This window comes from Bactrocera neohumeralis, chromosome 4 (genome assembly GCF_024586455.1).
Source record: "Bactrocera neohumeralis isolate Rockhampton chromosome 4, APGP_CSIRO_Bneo_wtdbg2-racon-allhic-juicebox.fasta_v2, whole genome shotgun sequence".
Classification (NCBI taxonomy): Eukaryota; Metazoa; Arthropoda; class Insecta; order Diptera; family Tephritidae; genus Bactrocera; species Bactrocera neohumeralis.
In genome coordinates this window covers 15,316,658-15,329,906 of record NC_065921.1, presented here as the reverse complement: position 1 = coordinate 15,329,906, position 13,249 = coordinate 15,316,658, and the positions used below count along the sequence as shown (strand labels likewise).

Genomic DNA, 13,249 nt, shown 5'->3' with positions numbered 1-13,249 from the left:
ACCTCTTAATATACATAAGTGTCGGTTCACACACGGACTTTTTTGGCGCCCAAACCGTGTTCTTATAGGCGAGAAGACGACGAGGAAAGACCAAGGGACCGTGTCGCTCGTGCTTGGGTGGAACGCTTTGTGTTCTTATTCGGAACAGCTCGCTGCTACGAAATTTGGCATTCTTTTTCATTTTGAAACTCCTTTCATGGTTGCAATAGCACTCAGTTTCAAAAGCGTAAAAAGCTAATTTTATTATATATTTTTTTTTGTGTAATATCCATAATATAATAAAAATATTTTGGAGAAGGTTGAATTAGGATGAAATGAATAAGGATGAAAATTAGGCGTACGTGAAACATACAAGAATTTGAAAATATGATATGAAAGAAAATTGAGCGACACCAAAAATAATTTGCCAATAATGATCGATGAAAGAGTCCCCGTCTAAACCCCTGTAATTCATTTATCGAGACTTGACCATGAATAGTTTACTCACATATGTCCTGGATCCCCTCCCAATAGTATCCATCCTTTTTCAAGTTCATTTAAGCCTCTGAAACGAGATATTTGTTCTTAATCCAAAGACAACCTCATTAAGCTCTTATTATAATTCATGTAACTGTATGCTCATTCTAAGTAAAAGTAAAACACCGTGGAAATGTCCATAGAGCTTGAAAAAATTTTGTTAAATATAAAAAGTAAAGCTTTTTAGGGTGTAAAGTATTTAAAATTACCAATAACAAGGTTTTCAACAGTTGGGGTTTTGATTAATTGAATAGGATTTTGAGTTTTTCACTTATGCTGTTCTTCCAGTAAACCGATGCCATTTAAGTATTGACAAGTTGTTGATTGATCACCCACAATTTAAAAATTTGTTGTTAAATACGAGTACAGGTATATTCCGAAGCTGGCTCGATCAACTGGTCGTTATTGAAATAAAGTGAAGTGCCTGATTTCGTATTTAGCTTGATACTAGTAGTATTAGGGGATGCATTTTTTCTCTCTCTCTGCTCTTCAAAACGATGAAAAAGTTACCTGAATATAAAATATATGCAATATGTTGAGAGTATAATAGCTTTGTTCACCTAACGGTTGTTTGTCCTGTTGTTGTTGTTTTAACGGTTATCAATCCCCGTTAGGATAGTAAGGGTTATCTGTATTGTTATCGACGTCATCTAACGGGAGGCCCAGGAAACGTGCTGTTTCGACGGGGTTGGACCAAAGGGAAAAGGATGTTAGATAAGTGGGGTTGATAGGGCATGCAAAAGAGGTGTCATGCGAAGACTCGCTGCATGCAGAACATACATTGGGTATGTCAGGGTCTATACTGGATAAGTAGGAGTTTAACCTGCTACAATATCCAGAACGAAGCTAAGCTAGGGTCACTCGCGTTTCTCGCGGCAACTCGAGATCTTCGTCTGCGTTGGGTGGTGGTTTGACTCCAAGAACGTCATTCACGGGAAGAGAGTCGTTGAAGGTGTTAATGGCTCTACTGTGAATGGCAGTCAGTACCTGTCGAAAGTCAGTTGCGTCCGAAGTCCGCTTCAAGCAAATGACTGCAAGGGTGATTTCTACGAAAGCAGGAACTGCTTGGAGAGGAGTTCATTATGCTCCTTAATTGGGAGCATAAGCGTCTCACTGTGTAGGTGTTCGATGGGAGACATTAAAAGGCATCCCGTCGTGGTCCGGAGTGCAGTATTTTGGCAGGTCTCGAGTTTCCTCATCTGCGTACCAGTGCGATTCCCACGACAGCCGGTTCACGTACCGGAATTGACTCGGATTTCATCCGACCAAGGGCTGTTTTTTCGGCGATCTAACCCCGTTTGGATCGGTGAGTGTTAATTTGTGTTTGCGTATCTTCTTCCTCTTCTTTATTGGCACCATTTACGCGATTATAACCGAGTTCCAAGAGTGAAGGTCTTTCTCTTCCTCTGCTTCCCCCCGTGATTACTGCGCCGAATACTCTCAGAGCAGGAGTGTTGACCTCGCCATCGTAGTCGCAGTCTCTTAATCCGCTGAACTATGTCAATCTCGTACAACTCACCGTTTCATCGTCTGCGGTATTCGCCATTGCTAATGAGCAAACTACCATAAATCTTCCAGAAAACCTTCTTCTCGTTCACTACTAAACCATTTGCTTCGCTTTCTTATCCAGTCTGGAGAAAATAGAACAAACAGCGGAGTTGTTGAGGCCAATAATATCAATATCATCGGCGTACGCCTGCACCTAGACACTCGTAAATAAGATTGTACCTTCTCTATTTAGCTCTGCAGCTCGTATTATTTTCTCCAGATTGAATTGAAGAAGTTACACTATACAGAGTCTCCTTGTCTGAAACCTCGTTTGGTATCGAAAGGCTCGGATAGGTCCTTTCCGATCCTGACAGAGCTTTTGGTATTACTCAACGTCAGTTTACACAGCCGTATTAGTTTTGCGGGGATACCAGGGCAGCTCCTTTTCGTGATGTGTAGCGATCCTCTTTTCTTTCTAGCAAGGGACACCCAAAATTCCTCTAGTAGGCTTAATGTATATACATATCTCCTAAATCATTAAAGCTACAATAATTAAATTCACCTTCAGAAAAGGAATTTCCACCGCCAGTGTGAAAATGGATGAAATCGGATGATATTTCCTTCGTATGATTGGTATTTGTATGTGAGGTACCTTAATGAAATCCAGGAAACTATTTTTTTAGTATGTGATATTGCCAAAAATATATAAAATCGGTTTAATACTACCCGATAACAATTCGTATGTCAGTATTTGTTGTTTTTTTAAATTTGTTATTTTTTTTTTTTTTGTTTCTTTGTGTTTTTTCTATTTTTTACGGCTTTTGTTTTTGCTGTTTTGTGTTTCTGCGCTGTATTAAACAGTTGCTAATGTCAGCGATGACAGAGCTTGCTGCCCAAAATGCCGTCATCACATTTGAATTTGTGTCGCGCCCACATTTTCAAGCTGCCATATATGAGCAATAAACCAAAAATTGTAAAATTTTTGAAAAACAAGCTGTACTGGTATTGTTTGTTTTTATTTTTCTTCTTTATTTAGCGTTCAATTTAAAATGTAAAAAATTAGAAAACGTAAAGTAGAGAATGACTGCGATGGAGTCTGCTAAGCGACGGCAAGGAAATTAACATATTAATTAGTAGATAAATAAGCTTACAGCAGTAATACATACATACATATATGCATACATATACATAGATGTGTATACATACATGTATGTTCTAAAAAAATAATAATAATAATTTTTTGTAAATATAATTTTAAGAATATTTTTTTATTTTTATGTTATAATTTATATATATAAGTAGATTCATTATATATAATCATATATTAATAATTTAAAAATGCATACATAAAAATTGCTTACTGCATTAGGGTGGGCACACATTGCCGCCATAGAATTATACAACAAAAAAATCTTATTTTGGTGTTTTCGATTTTGTACTCATAATGCATTTATATGTATGTATGTACTACAGTATATGGCTAAGTACATAGGTGTATTATGTACATATTTACACAACAACGCCATGTGGTGTCGCTGACTGACTATTCCGCAATTGATGGAAGTAGGAGTAGACGAGATATGAGCAGTAGCCGAAAATCACTAAAAACAAGAAGAGAAATGTAAAATTATTGCTAATGATAAATTGAAAATGAAGAAAAGAAAAATTTCTAGTTTTGTTTTCGACAACAACAACTAGAAACTACATATTATGCTTGCTATACGGAAACTCTTTTCAAAGTCTTAACTTTCTGTTCGACTAACACATATTACGTTTCTTAATATAATATTTACCCAAAGCCAGTATATATTCGAATAGTATGAGAAAAACATTGTCGAAGAAAGCAGCTGCGCGATAATCGCCATAATTGAAAATTACACCCAAAACTGCGATTGGCCAATGTATGAAGAATAGCACGGCGACGACAAGCCAAGCCAAGACCAGCCAAGCGTTGCTCTGTAAATAATGTTTTCGGAAATTAGCAAATCGGCTTTTGATATATACATATACTCATTGCTATAAAATATATACTACTTACCCACAAAACACCGAATAGCAGCGCCAAATTGGCAAGCAGCTCAATAATGAAACCTACAAGTGAAGAACTGCTGTGCAAATCTGAAATTTAGTAAAAATTAAAAAAAATACATTATTATTTAGCGGATCTATGTACATATGGTTTTAGCGATTTTAACCTAAAAACACGTAAATTTAATAATCTAGGTCCACACTGAAAGTTTGAAACAAATTTAAAAGGGAAGCGTCAAGTCGGACTACAGCTTCTATACTTCCAGTCCTTTATTATAACCTTGCAACATGTTACACCCGAGATGATACAAGAGAAATTTATAGAAACCGGGATAAAAAAAAAATACAATGGACGTGGCACCTTCCACATTTCAGTGAAAATCAATATCTCAGGACCTACTCGACCGATCTTGCCTAAATTTAATAAATACTATTATTTATACATTCCTATTTTCCAGTGCGAAAATGAGCGGAATCGGACTACAACTACGCCTACTTTCCATAGAACACAATTTTTAATTCCTTATAACACCTTATAACTTCTGATCCAAGTAGAGGTACTTTTTTCAATAGCCTTTTTTTGACAGAGCGCCTGAACAATGTTTAAAGCGCTTTCCTCAACTTATGGTCAACATAATCGGCCTACTGAGCGTAATATTCGCAACACCATCACCCATCTTGAGACTCAGCATTCATTATTGGATAATGTTCGACTGAATAGATTACGTCCAGCAAGCAGTGAAGAAAATATAGCAACCGTAGCTGAGAATGTACACGAAAGCCGTGGAAAGTTGATTCGGCACCATTCGCAGCAACTCGGACTGACGTATGGAACGACTTGGCGCACAGCTTGTGTCGCTCGACCTTTCCAAGCGACATCGCTTCGCTTTATGGGCTCTTAAAAAGTCCAAGAAGTTCCGACGTTTTCAAGCCAAATTTTGTTCAGTGGCATTTGAAGAGCAACCTGAAGAGATTGAAGAGCGGCCATTACATCCAGAAAAAACAACGGTTTGGTGTGGTTTGTGGGTCGTTGGAATCATCGATCATGGTAACCGACTATTGGATGTCTGAATTTGAAGCTCGTGATCTCGGCGACATTTGGTTTCAACAAGACAGCGCCACTTCCCACACATCGCATCAATCAATAGATTTATTGAGAGAAACCTTCGGTTAGCAGATAATTTCACGTTTTGCGCCTGTCGAGAGATCCTGTGGGCATATTTCAAGTTAAAGCGCTTTGATTCAGGCCTTGGCAAAACACCATTCGTGAGACGTTAGCAGTCGCCATGCTCGTCATCGAAAATTTGACTCAAGCGTGGATAATCTTCAAAAAAATAAATGCCAAAGATTGTTCCTTCGATGATAATAAACATTCCCCTTTAAATTTTTGTGCCAAAATAAAATGGAGTGAAAAATTGCACTAGACCTCATATGTATGTGTATATCTAAAAAAAATGATTTCTATCTACAAAGAGCTGTAACCTCAGCAAGGCTATGTAAAATTTTCTGGCCTCCGCCTTTGATATTCCTTCAGAGCTTTAAATCCGCGTATAACTTGTTCACAATATACTAAGTCGCGGGACCAAGATAGAATTTAATTGAGGTTTGCTGTGGAACTTGGAGACTATTGTGCCTTCCTCTGTATCACAAGCACTTTTGAGAATTCCAGGAACTTTCAGATGCTCAGGAGTTTCTAGCTTCCATATCTTCGTCGTCGGATTTTTCGAATCCCTTATTCGCGACATAAAATTTAAGTCGCGTACCTGTGATCGCCGTTTAAAATTGCTACAAAAATGTATCAAACCTGATATGTGTCAGCAAAAAAAAAAGCTACGCTATAAAATTAGTCATTAAAAGTTTTAAACAACAAAAGTGCCGCATAATGAGATCAAGCTAAAGCAAAAATAAACAGTAAAAAACTCCGACCAAAATGATGTCAACAAAACAGACGAAGGCAATAAACAGAATGCGAAACAATTGACAACACACGATTCTCACAAAATGTACAAAAATAACGAGAATTTTTAGATGTTCCTCACAGCACCCACGACGCATTGATTGCTGTTTGTTTTTGTAGCCAAAACGATTAAATTGCGCAAAAAAGAAAATACAATGAAATGTAATGAAACCGAAAGCAGAACAGAGTCACCGCAGACACCTCCAGCGGTTTGTAGTTTGCGATTTATTTTGGTTTTAGTCATTTGTTGATATTTATACCCTAAACAAGGTGTATTAAGTTTGCCATGAAGTTTTTAACAGCGAGAAGGGTACGTCGGAGACCTTTAAATACTTTATATACATATGTACATACATATGTATATAAATGATCAGCGTGACGAGCGGAGTCGATTTAGCCAAGTCCGTCTGAACGTCTCACCGAGTATACGCGAACTCGTACTTCGTTTTTTGAGATATCGATCTGCAACTTTTCAGACGTTCTTTTCCTTTCAAAAAAGCTCTAATTTGACGGAACGGCTGATATCGGACTACTATAGTATATATAGTACATAGCTACCATACAAACGGATCGATTAAAATCATGACCTGGTGTGGAAAACTTTTATTTGACGAGATATCTTCACGAAATTTGGCGCAGATTTTTTTCCAAGGCAATGATACAATCTCCCAAGAAATTGTTCAGATCGAACTACTATAGCATATAGCTACCATACAAAGTGAACGATCACAATCAAGTTCTTGTATGGAATCTTTTGTATTTGTGAAGGATTTGTGCTTCGTTGCACCCAAGATATCGTGTTCCTTGTTATTTTTCACAATTTACTCAGTAATTAAATTCGTTGCCGTTCGCTTTTGTTTTGGGACTCTTTGGAAGCTCAAGCAGCTCAGTAATTTCTGTTTATTTCTTTATCTTTATTTTTACTATTTACTTCTATGATTTTGTCATTTAACGCCGTTCGTTTTGCATTTTGCACTTACAACTCGGTCGCGCTATGACGCCCAGCACCAGCATGACCAGAAAGAATATCGATATGCCCAGGCAGGCATTACGCAGACTGACATTGAATAACGCTTTGTCCGTAACGTATTTGGCCATCTTCGCACTTTTGTTTACAAAAACTGGTTTTCAATAGAACAACAAAGTTTTCTACAAAGAATTCTTTATAATTTTCACTGAGGAATGTTTGTATGTATGGCAACAAAAAAATGGAGACCTCACACTTATACCGGTTTGCCGCGCGTTCCTCGAAACAATCCGTACGCGTTCGCGTTCACAACAGAGACTGATCACTGTGGCGGCTGAGTGAGATCGCCAACGTGGTTGTCTCGTTTCGAATGAATGCTTGTGAGCACGCAGCAATGCCAGCGCTGGTTTTCATCTACCTACATATGTACATATGTATCTAGAAATGAATATGTGCTCAGAACTTGAGCTCTAGAAGCGGCGTAAGCTCTCTATTTTAGATGTGTGATCGTATAACGAAAAGCAGTTAAAAAATAAAAGGTGTCACAAAATGTGCTGCGGTTTGAAATTGTGTGGTGCTTTTGCGTGGTTGTTATTGTTGCTTTAGTGTCGTAAAAATCTTATATGTATACTATAAAAAGTTAGGTTTTTCGTCTGTTTGCTATAGCTGACTAAACCGTTGCATGAAATGTAAAATGGCCTGCACCACTTTGAAGGTAATCCAATGAGGGTGGTTTGTAGAACAAAATTCAGAAATCTTGAACAACAATCAATATGTTCTATCCGTAAAAATGGGCCTCTTGGTTAACTTTTGCAAGACGCCTCATTGATTAAATGAGATGAATGCACCATGAGCCATAAAGCGCATATAGAGGTCGTGAACGTAACATTAAAAGACCTTAGAAACACCTTTGCTTTTATGGGCGGGATAACTTTTGTATTTGCTGGAGATTTCCGACAGATTCTTCCTGTCAATAACAGAGGTATGCAAACAGTTATCATCAAAGCATGCTTAATATCGTCGCCCTTATGGACTTCGATTGAAAATATAATACGAGTATTATGGACGAATATGAGAGCTTATCTTCATGGAATCACTGGTGGTGATTTCCCACAGCAACTGTTTAAACTTGGGGAAGGAATTTTTCCCACTCCAAATTTAAGCAGTATTTGTAATATTCTGCTGGATGAGTCTCCAGACCAAATAGTCCATAGTTTTAATTTTAATAGATGCAGTATACCCTGACAACGAGAATTTGCACGAAAAGAAATTTCATTGGTTGTGTAACAGGGTTATAGTGTCACTCAGGAGTGATAGTGTCAACGATATAAACGGTCTAATTATTGAAAAAGTTATTGGAGAAATAAAAAAATACAAATTACCATTATCCCCAGGAGTTAATTAACCTACTTCTGGACTGTCACCACATGAATTGGCTTTAAAAAATTGGAATTCCAATTATCCTTTTGAGGAGTTTAAGTCCTCCAAGCATGTGCAACGGGATGAGGCTGCTTATACTGAGGACTCCGATGATTCCAAGTAATCTGATAATCCCAATGAAGCAGCTTAAATTTTCAGTGAAAACATTTTTCGTTCTAACTACAAACAAGTCCCAAGGCCAAACTTTCGAATTAGTACGGATTGACCTACGAAAAGAATGTTTTACTCATGGCCAACTGTATGTTGGTCTATCGCAGGTCGGAGGTCCTGAAAATCAATTTATATTGCTCCCACAAAATAAATTAACATCAAATATCGTTTACAGGGAAGCTCTAATTCAATAAATTATTCAGGAGCAGAGAAAGTAAAATATAAAGTAAAGGCCTTTTTACAAGAAGTAAAAAAATAATACTTCGAATTTCTTTCATTTAACTAATTTTTAATGACCCTACGCAAAAACGAAAAAGTATTATAAATATAAAAAATACCCGTGTGAAGCCGGGGCGGGCTGCTAGTTCTCTATAAGACATAATGCTGATATAATTCTGATACTGAATTCATTCCTATTGCTTTACTCTTAGGCAAGTAAAATATTATATATTTCTCGTTGTTGTTATTGTAGCGGCTGAGTTTTGACGAATTGACATTCCTTGGTCGAATAAAAAATCCGTGTCCGTTCCGGTTACGTAAATCCGACGTTTCAGCAAAGGATCGCAAATGTTAATTCGGTCCACTAAATTTTTCACAGACAATTCATGTGGTTCCCAAACATCGAGCTTCTTTTTGTAGCCAGCCTTTTTTAAATGGTTCAAAACCGTTTGATCATGAATGTTAAGTTCCTTAGCGATGTCATGGCTGCTTAAGTGACGGTCCTGGTCAATCTTTTCCCTAATTTCAACGACTTTTTCGACGATAGGTCGACCATAGCGAGGTGCATCTTTCACATCGAAATTTCCAGAACAGAAGCGAGCGAACCATTGTTGTGCTACACGAACTGATACAGCATGGTCTCCGTAAACTTCACAAATTTCATTGGTGGCTTACGTGGCAAACTTCCCTTTTTTATACAAAAATTTCAAAATGTAGTGAATTTCTTCCTTATTTTCACTCAGTTTTGAACAGCTGTAACTTTTTTTCATCGTCCCCGAAATACATTTGCTTAAATGAAGCTTACAGTCTCACCTTTCCAACACCATATGGTATGACACAATGTGTTTGGTAGCACTGGATATATACGACTGCAATGATATATTTTGACAAAACACGAAAAGACCTTTTCGACTAACCAATAGATGAATGATCAGAATGACGAGACGGGGCGAAATCCGGATGTCTGTCGGTCCGTCCGTTGTATAAAATTTACTCTTCTTTATTTGTTTAAATTTCATTTGAATCTGTTATACCTCAAAATTTATTGCGTCCAGCAAACAATTTATTTTTCAAAATATATTTTTCATTTTTATTTTTATTTTATAATATATGTATATATATAATTTAAAAGTGCATACATAAAAAATCGCTTACTGCATTAGGGTGGGCACACATTGCCGCCATAAAATTATATAACAAAAAAATCTTATTTTGGTGTTTTCGATTTTGTACTCATAATGCATTTATATCTATGTGAACTACAGTATATGGCTAAGTACATATGTATGTAGGTGTATTATGTATTTACACAACAACGCCATGTGGTGTCGCTGACTGACTATTCCGCAATTGATGGAAGTAGGAGTAGACGAGATATGAGAAGTAGCCGAAAATCACTAAAAAAAGAAGAGAAATTCGAAATTATTGCTAATGATAAATTGAAAATTGAAAAAAAAGAACAATTTCTTGTATTGTTTTAGACAACAACAACTAGCAACTACATATTATGCTTGTTAAACGGAAACTCTTATCAAAGTCTTAACTTTTTGTTCCACTAATATATATGTATGTGTATAATATTTCTTATTATTATATATTTACCCAAAGCCAGTATATATATGAATAGTATAAGAAATACATTGTCGACGTAAGCAGCTGCGCGATAATCGCCAAAATTGAAAATCACACCCAAAACTGCGATGGGCCAACCTATGAAGAACGGCACGGCGAAGACAAACCAAGCCAAGACCAGCCAAGCGTTGCTCTGTAAAAAATATTATCAGAAATTAGAAACACCGCTTTTGATCTATACTCATTGCTATAAAATATATACTACTTACCCTCAAAACACCGAACAGCAGCGCCAAATTGGCAAGCAGCTCAATAATGAATCCTACCACGAAAGAAATTTTGAGCAAATCTGAAATTTAGTAAAAATTAAAAAATAAAATAAATGATTAATTAGCAGATCTATGTACATATGGTTTAGTGGTTGTAACCTAAAACACACATATAATTAATAATTTAGGTTTATACTGAAAGTTTGAAACAAATTTAAAAGTGAAACGCAAGTAAGCCCACTCCCGCCCACTACCCATATAACTGTTCTTTTAAGATACAAGAAAACTTTATAGAAGGCGGCGTCAAAATTGTACGATGGACGTAAAACCGCCCACATTTCAGTGAAAATCCATATTCCAGAACTTACTAGACCGATCTCGCCTAAATTTAATATATACTATTATCTTGACATTCTTATCTTCCAGTGCGAAAATGAGTGAAATCGGACTACAACCACGCCTACTTCGCATATAACACAATATTCACTTTTTTCACTTTCCAGTATGCAAATCAACCATCAATAAATGCGTCTGGATAAAACTTTGCGCCTCTGAGGTCTGCCAGTAATTGTTCCAATCGGACCAAAGCTTTTCAAGCCCCAGATACCGAATATGTGCATCAAAATTGCAATTGCGAACTTTTTATCGAAAACAAGCGTCAATCTGTGAGATAAATTATATAAATTCGAATTTTCGAACTTCCGGTTGACTTTATAACGAGTCACCCAACTTATGGCCAACATAATCGGCCTACTGAGCGTACTATTTGCAACACCATCACCCACCCTGAGACTCAGTATTCATTATTGGATAATATTCGACTGAATAGACCACGTTCAGCACGCAGTGAAGAAAATATAGCAGCCGCAGCTGAAAGTGTACACGAAAACCGTGGAGAGTCGATTCGACACCGTTCGTAGCAACTCCGTCTGACGTTTGGAACGACTTGACGCACAGTTTGTGCAAGAACTGAAGCCGCTCGACCTTCCCAAGCGAACCCGCTTCTCTCTATAGGCTCTTGAAAAGTTCCAAGAATATCCGACGTTTTCCGGCCAAATTTCAAGTTCAGCGATGAGACCCATTTCTGGCTCAATGGGTAAATAAACAATCAAAATTCTGGCATTTGGGACGAAGAACAACATGAAGAGATTCAAGAACTGTCATTTTATCCAGAAAAAAACAACTGTTATTTCTTTCTACAAAAGGCTGTAACCTCAAGCAAGAAAATTTACAATTTCTGGCCTCCGCTTTTGATATTCCTTCGGAGCTTTAAACCACTAACCTCCGTATAATGTGTTCACAATATACTGAGTCGTGAGTCCAGAACTCAGTCGAAACGAAATATGATCGTCGTACGAAATTTATGAGAGCATTTTTTGGCCAGGAGAAAGCTCGCATTAAGATCCGATAGTAGATAGATAGATAGAATTTAATTGAGATTTGCACTGGGTCTTGGGAACGTTTGGGACCTTGAAGAATTCCAGGAACTTACTGGGCGCTATTGATCTGGATATATGGATCCAAGAACCTTAAAGCTGCGTATGCAGATTGCTGTGTATTCTAAAATTAGGTGCAAAACAGTTTGCAAAAAGGCTATATCCATATCTTCGACACCAGAGTTTTGGCATTCTTGATACGCGACATAAAATTAAAGTCTCGTAAAAATATTTTATGCAGTCTTAGATTGATCTAATAATGAAGTGAATAGCACAATAGCACAAAGCTGCCATACAAACAGATCGATCAAAATCAAGACCTTGTATGAAAAACTTTTTTATTTGTGAAGGGTATTATAGCTAACATAATGAGTTTCCTTGTTTTGTTTTTAGACTTTACTCAAGTAATTAAATTCGCAACCGATGTTTTGGAACCCTTTGGAAGCTCAATCAGCTCAGTAATTTCTGTTTATTTTTTTACTCTTTATTGATTTATTTATTTAATGCCGTTCGATTTTCATTTTTCACTTACAACTTGGATGCGTTATGACGGCCAGCGCCACCATGATCAGAAAGAATATCGATATGCCCAGGCAGGCATTACGCAGGCTGACATTGCACAACGCTTTGTCCGTAACGTATTTGGCCATCTTCTCACCTGTGTTTAAAAAAAAAACTGGCTTCAAATAGAACAACAAAGTTTTCTACAAAAAATTCTAATTTCCACTGAGGAATGTTTGTACCGGTTTTCCGCGCGTTTCTCGAAACAATCCGTACGCGTTCGCGTTCACAACAGACACTGATCACTGTGGCGGCTGAGTACGAATACAATGAAACCAAACTGAAGGTTTGCACTTTCTTCTCTTTGAAGTTGTTTCAAGTATTTCTCTCAAGTTCATACAGAGTTTGATAATAAAATTTTCAAATACCGGAACAAGTAATAGTCCGAAGGTGCCAAGTCAGGAGAATGTGCTGGATGTGATAACACATCACATTCAAGTTGCAAAAGCTTTTAATGGGTTATCAAACTTGTATGAGGACCCTATATGTCAAGTCGAAATTAATTCCAGACGTATCATGTGCTTGTAAATGGTCGCCTTGTGCAAATTTGCATCGGCCAACGACTTTGTTTTATCCACATCGGTTTGAAAAGTCTCTCCAGTGGTGCATTCTCAAGATCGCTTTTACCGGAACGAAATTTTGCAAA

General features: G+C 37.2%; 1 protein-coding gene across 4 annotated transcripts; it reads right to left on the bottom strand.

Annotated features, from left to right (window-relative positions):
* Positions 1 to 3,253: 3,253 nt before the first annotated feature.
* Positions 3,254 to 12,866, bottom strand: LOC126755944 (uncharacterized). 4 transcript variants are annotated; one of them, XM_050468680.1, is made up of 5 exons: positions 12,575 to 12,866; positions 10,607 to 10,686; positions 10,368 to 10,530; positions 10,058 to 10,162; positions 3,254 to 3,496 (listed from the first exon to the last, which is right to left on the bottom strand). In XM_050468680.1, exons 1-4 carry the CDS (start codon positions 12,690 to 12,692, stop codon positions 10,071 to 10,073), a joined length of 453 nt encoding a protein of 150 aa, XP_050324637.1. In that variant the 5' UTR covers positions 12,693 to 12,866; the 3' UTR covers positions 3,254 to 3,496; positions 10,058 to 10,070. The 4 variants fall into 4 exon arrangements, with proteins under 4 accessions (XP_050324637.1, XP_050324636.1, XP_050324635.1 ...); XM_050468679.1 differs by lacking the exon at positions 10,058 to 10,162 and having other exon boundaries at positions 3,254 to 3,605; positions 12,575 to 12,864; XM_050468678.1 differs by lacking the exons at positions 10,058 to 10,162; positions 10,368 to 10,530 and adding an exon at positions 3,798 to 3,960 and having other exon boundaries at positions 3,254 to 3,605; positions 12,575 to 12,853.
* Positions 12,867 to 13,249: the final 383 nt, after the last annotated feature.

Coding starts and splice junctions, on each gene's coding strand:
- LOC126755944 (XM_050468680.1), bottom strand. CDS start 12,692: ATGGCCAAATACGTTACGGACAAAGCGTTGTGCAATGTCAGCCTGCGT. Junction 10,687..12,574: donor CGTCATAACGCATCCAAGTT/GTAAGTGAAAAA, acceptor ACTAAATTTCAG/ATTTGCTCAAAATTTCTTTC. Junction 10,531..10,606: donor TGCTGTTCGGTGTTTTGAGG/GTAAGTAGTATA, acceptor TATTTTTTACAG/AGCAACGCTTGGCTGGTCTT.